The 6,142-nt window shown below is 37.3% G+C and overlaps 1 protein-coding gene across 1 annotated transcript; it reads right to left on the bottom strand.

Annotated features, from left to right (window-relative positions):
* Positions 1-2,284: 2,284 nt before the first annotated feature.
* Positions 2,285-4,582, bottom strand: LOC145898470 (SPRY domain-containing protein 7-like). The gene is made up of 5 exons (XM_082986932.1): positions 4,385-4,582; positions 4,087-4,172; positions 3,740-3,931; positions 3,345-3,447; positions 2,285-3,145 (listed from the first exon to the last, which is right to left on the bottom strand). The coding sequence occupies exons 1-5, from the start codon at positions 4,497-4,499 to the stop codon at positions 3,048-3,050; spliced, it is 594 nt and encodes a 197-aa protein (XP_082843058.1). The 5' UTR covers positions 4,500-4,582; the 3' UTR covers positions 2,285-3,047.
* Positions 4,583-6,142: the final 1,560 nt, after the last annotated feature.

Genomic DNA, 6,142 nt, shown 5'->3' with positions numbered 1-6,142 from the left:
TTGTAACGAAGAAAACAGTGTTATTATTAGCAAAAGACTGCACAATTGCAGCAAAATTCATTGCGGTCTGGCAAAAGGCAAATAATGGTGTATTGTAAACTAAACTGAAACTGTTGTTAAGCATAACAGTTGTAATTAAACATTTCTTTGTTTGTTTTGCATAGTTTTGTTTACATGTAAATTACATCACATGCAAATACGTAGCCTACAGTGTAAACAATCGTAAAGGTAAGGTATTTTATGCAAATAAACGCTACACACTTATGTAAACATAGACGATAGCAATGTCATGTGTATCATACCAATTTATAGGCAACAAACCACTAACGTTTTCAAAAAACAAAAACATTCGCAACTTTAAACCCATCTACTTAACGGATAAACAGATGGCGAAATAAAGTTAAATAAACGACTTCACCAACGAGTAACACAAATTACAAACTAAGCCGTCCCTTATCCGTCTACATCAGTCAGATCTACAATTCTTGACAGGCCTGCAGAACGCATATCCAGACTGGCGTCGCAACCAGGCCAACAGTACACAATGCACGTCTGCTAAATGCATTTATGACGCTACAATGCATAGCCCGATGCTCTTTCCTCCCCCTCATCGATTATCTTCGGCGTTTCTCAGTCACAACGCCTGTGACGTCATACGAAGACGGCGCGCCGCTCCTCAGCTCGCCAACACTGAGGGGGAAATGGAAATTCATTTGCTGTTCACCACCTGACTTAGCCCACAATTTGCGAACGACAGTACTTAAAAGATATATGCTGCCCATGTGTCACACATGACTTCGAGATAAAGTTGTCCTGCACCGATAATAAGTGACATTAGCTGCGCATACGATTCTGTACAGGGCTATATATAGTAGGTATACTACAATACCTTACAAAACCTTTATTTCCAACTTGCTGTTCTGACTACAGCACACGAGACGCAGGAGATCACATAAAACTTGCCACTTACTCCAGAAGGCACAACGCTGTTACGCCGTGTGTCCTGAAATATTAATGGCCCTTAGAGCAGATCGCTATATCGATTTTAAGACAACGACGGTCTTGAAGAACGCCTCGATGTTTGGCTAAATTGGTTTGCTTAGGAATACGACAAGAACAGAAAATAAATCGAAAAACCGTTCCGATCGCGCTATATTTGTCCTTTGGATATTCCAAAAGCACAGATTACCTGTGCCGTGTAGGTTCTACGCCCCCTGTTTTTAATCTTAGAGCATGTGAATACACTATTCGTTGCATGCAGCGACAATAAGTAAGTGATGCCGAGAATTTTTTATTGTGAACTTTAACTTGCTTGGTAAAATTTCCTCAAGATCGGTCATGTGGTGTGTCGAACGAACATAGCCTACATATAAATTTTCATATCGCCTGATGTTAGATCTAAAAAAACACACAAGAAAAGTAAAAAGTTTGATTTTCGAAACACATAGAATATATTTATGCTAGGATTCGAAACTCAAAAAGTACGTGGTTTGGCGGCCAAATTTTATTTAATTGTGTATCAGTATTATAGACAAATTGCGCCACCTGACGTCACCTTTAGGATTCTAGCAGATTGGATATAAATTAAAAAAGCAAAATTATCAACGCGGCCTTCTTAGTATGCACAAAGTCCGTTGTTTGGTTGCACCCGTCACATGCTTATCGACTGTTATATAGAAGTTAATAAGGTTCAGCAATAATGCTTTTTTTCCCCCTTTCAATATAAGTGGAGCAACCAAGAAGAGTTGTAGGCCTACTAGTTTGACATGTGCGGGATTTTCTTCATTTTTTATGTAAGGAATGAACGCGGGATTTGAGTCACATCCATACAATAAACACACCGTAATATGGCAGATTTACCTTTCGTTGGAAATTACTTGTTCAAAGGAAATCCCCGGCCCCATGCTTCAATGAATGGAATGTAAACACGAGAAAAAACGGGAACTACCTCTTACGTCTGGAGGTTTTCACAAAAGTGATCAACACGTTTTGCACGCATATTTCGTGTTGTGAATCCGTTAACCTCAACATATTCCATTCAAATTAGGTCTATCGAGATTGAACGTTGTTTACGTGGATTTGCAGCCGGTTTCAGTTGTGAACAAAAAATAAAAACACCGCTTCGTCTCAAGTCCCTAAGCATTTGCTGTGCGGAGAAAAAAAAACACTTGTAAGCCGGAATTTAGTTACGCTGAACATTTGAACCGCTCTGGCGATTATCGTTGCGGATGGTCGAAATTCACTGAACAAAAAGTAAAAAATACCACTCTCATTAACTGAAGATTGATTTTTTTACTCAGCTCTGATGGCACAACACGAAAAGACAAGTTAAGGCCACACGCGAATAAACGTAGAGAACTCTCAGGTTTGACACTTGTTCATAAAAGTTTACAAAGCGAAGATTCAAAACACAAGTTTTTGCCAGAGTTTTCCCAAGTAAAGATAATACTTGCAGGCAACCAACGTAGGTATTTTGTAAACGTTGTAATTCGGCATGGAAATAAGTGTAAATAAGGAAAAAAAAAAAACATTACTAAATAAAACAAAAAAACACAAAAATAAAAACAATAGCAGCAGTGGGTTGCAGCTTTTAAACAGCAAACATAATATTTTAAAACATTAGAATCAACCAGCATTAAACACTGCAAGATTTTTTTGTTGCAAACATACATTAAAAACAATCTGTGAGTAAATTTTATGCAGGACTGCATGTAAAAGCACTGTGTGACAATTAAAACGTGTCAAAGGCTGCAAAAAAGTTGCATATATATTTAACGTCAATTCTATCGAACTAGTCATAACTAAAACATCATATCCTATAAAACTGCATACATTGTCGGTAAACAAGACTTTACTCTGTGAGGATGAAAAGAATTTAAAAACCTTGTTCTCAAAAAAATCATATGTGTTCCTGCAACAAACTGCCTTTAACTTGAAAAAATTGAAATGTTATATGAAATGAACAGCTGCATGAAATTGCAAACTTGGTGTAACACATCTTATATATCTTACTGTGCTTGTGATAATTTGGTATTACACATATAAAGTTAAAAAATTTGTTGTTCGAGCATTATTTCACTGAAGCCGGAGGGTGGCGTGTGTGAGAATTCAGTAAACATGGCATCAAGGATCGCACTTCCGTCGACTGAAAAAAAATATTTGTTAATTTTTTGGTGTATAAAGCAAGTCAAACTTTGTGGTTCAAAACAAGCTTCATCACAGTATGAAAAAACTCTATGCAGACTCATCTTACAAACAAATTTGCTTGAAATACTTTTTTGACAAAACACCCCAAAATATTTTTTTACCACAACTATAAAATTCTCAAGAAAACACACACTCACCATACACAACAGGAAAGACAGAACCCCTTATGCCGGAAACAGGGCAATTAATTGACTTCCCATTTATGTAAAAGTTCAACTCAATGTGGTCATAGGAAACACCCTGGAAAGCAGTGGACAATGCAAAATGAGACCATTTAATCTCAAATAAAGCCTACTTTTAGCTATTTACTAAAAACACATTTTTCTGAGTAAAAGTACTTTTTCGCCAAGTTTACGGTTTATGGCATTCTGCTGCAAGCCTAAATCGTAAAGTTTGCTTGTCCATCACATGCAAGCTTTTGACTGAGGGATTTGGTTTAATATTACCAATTAAATCTAGCTCTTGGTGCATATACAAACAAGCAATACTTAAACACGACCACTGAGCATAATTAGAGAAATGCAATACTTACAATAATGTCGCTCTCTTCAACTTTCACTTTGGATACATGTAGCACCTTCTTATTGTGCACAATGTTTCCATCATGTCGCATCACCCAACTGTTGGCATCTTCACCCAAAGGAACACGGTCTAACTCTGTGTTGGCAAGTGCTAGTCCAACTCCCCATATACCAGAACTTTGAACTTTTACTTCAAAGTACGCCTAAAATGTAAACACCACCCAGTAGTTTTGTTGTTAGTCCAATACAAAAGACAAACTACAAGTAAAAATGCCCAACACAACATTAAACGAATCAAGACGATAAGGGTTCACACATAGTGCTACTGTTGATTAAGAAAGTAAAAGTCCACTGATACCTTGTCTTGAACTATGGATGCATTTCCTAAGCTCGCTCCAGTGCCACATATTCTTCTTCCATTTTTCACAATGACCGCATCCGTACCTGCAAATATATTTACATTTCAGTCAGGAAACAAGTAAATGTGTACATTTTTTCACTAACAAATTTTCACAAGTCAGACAAGCACTACAGGTGTACAAAAAAGGCCATTTTAATTTTTTAATAGAAATTTGCTTGTTAAAAAATATGCATTTGCGTCAGAAAGTTAGTTTGCACCCTAAATGCAACAATTTTAACCAAAGAATAATTCTTACCCATTTGTGATGTATCAAGAGAAATTCTTGGGTGCTCCACTAATGATGCAGGATCAAGTGCACTGTTGACACCCGACCAACCAAAACATCGATTAAAACATCGCCAATATTCCATATTACAAAATAGAGTTCCAAAACTATGTTAATTTTAAATGCAACCTTATCTTACATCACATAGTCATGCAATTATGATGCCAATTTCCTGCAATAAAATTTGCAATGAAAATACAACTACTTAAAAAACATTGAAATATTACTTTTAGGATTTAGTTAGCAGAACAAATTCAATTTCTTTACACGGACATTAAATAGTCATACAATTGTAAATCAGACCCAAAACAAAGGCATTTACTACACACCCGGCAACCACAAATGTACGAAAACAGCTGAAAAATTGACGGATTCAGAATTGGATCCGCTTCACTGATTTGGGGACTTTAACCTGACAACGTGTTTGGTTTCGGTTCCTTTACCAAAAAATGCCTGACGGTGACTATGTGCTGTAGTACGGTAGTCATTGAAAAATCTCAGTCCTATACAGCAAGTTGATGTGTTCTGTCGTTTAAACGTAGCAACTGAATTTTTATAACACGTTTAACATTTATTGCTCCGTCTTCACCATAAACTCGAACAAACTTTTTTGTGTGTATTTCTGCAAGTAATATGTTCAAGAAACAGAGAATCGAACACACCAAGACGCAGAAACCCGCTCCACTGTGCTCAGCTTAAAATTGCAATGCAGAAACTTCGCTTAACCATAGATTTAATACTATATGGCTTAATTAAGCTTATGGCGGGAAACGCAGATTGTATTTGTAATTAGGCATCAGTTTACTGCAGCGTGGTCTAATGGTTGTGGTTGTGTTGGTCATTCCATTGGAGTTATTTGTTGACGGAATGAAAAAATAAGGTAATCTTCTCTCCATTATAGAAAATGACGGATGGGGACAAAAATACCAAAAAAGAAGCATACCAGCTTGTTGCTAAAAAACACAACGCCTTCTGCACACATTCGCATGCTAGGCCAGCTGAGTCATTAGATGATCTATCGAACAGTCTCAAGTATATATCCTGGCACAAATTTATCATCGCAAGTTGCAAAAATATTTTTACCTTCTTGCATTTTTAGCTATGATATCCAGGCAGGTACACTCGCTTTCGGACCTGTTCGACATGGATGTGGAAGCCTGGTCAAGTTGGTAAGGTTTTATGTATTGGGTAGGCTATAAAATCCATAGGCGTATCCAGGGGGGATCCAAGGGATTCGGACTCACTCCCCTCTGTAAAATAGTTTTGCCCGTTTTGATAGCTAAATAAACGACACTGCAGTTTTTGGCAAAATCCTTTTAAACACTAAAAACTCTTTACCGTTCGCCTAAAATCCGCATCGCGTTTAAACTGGCCAATGTTTCCGAACACGAAGAATATAAACGAAATTATTGCATTGTTGCGAAACAAGTGCCATTTTCGGTTATATAGACGAAATGTTTTTTTCAGTTGTTACTACGTTGCAACGACACGTGGTTTCCCCGTGTGTAAAGGCAATTGGTTTGGTTGTTGAACACGTTGCCAAATTTTGGAATGTTGAAACAAATTGTTAGCGCTCTGGGGGCCCAAAGGTGGAAAGAGGAATATAAGGCCACCGCATGCAAAATATTTTTTATTGGTATGTTTTCTTGATAACGTATAGGCCCACATTTGATCCCTTTTGGTTACAAATTTAAACTACGGCGCAAGTTCGCAATTGCACAAGCCAGT

The sequence above is a fragment of the Ascidia mentula genome, chromosome 4, assembly GCF_947561715.1.
Source record: "Ascidia mentula chromosome 4, kaAscMent1.1, whole genome shotgun sequence".
In the NCBI taxonomy this organism is placed as follows: domain Eukaryota; kingdom Metazoa; phylum Chordata; class Ascidiacea; order Phlebobranchia; family Ascidiidae; genus Ascidia; species Ascidia mentula.
The sequence above is the reverse complement of the archived record's forward strand: the minus strand, read 5'-3'. Positions and strand labels throughout refer to the sequence as shown.

Excerpts from the sequence above, each read along its gene's own strand:
- LOC145898470 (XM_082986932.1), bottom strand. The coding sequence starts at position 4,499 with ATGGAATATTGGCGATGTTTTAATCGATGTTTTGGTTGGTCGGGTGTC. Across the intron at positions 4,173-4,384 it reads TCTTGATACATCACAAATGG|GTACGGATGCGGTCATTGTG; the intron begins GTAAGAATTATT and ends ATATATTTGCAG. Across the intron at positions 3,932-4,086 it reads CATCCATAGTTCAAGACAAG|GCGTACTTTGAAGTAAAAGT; the intron begins GTATCAGTGGAC and ends TTTACATTTTAG.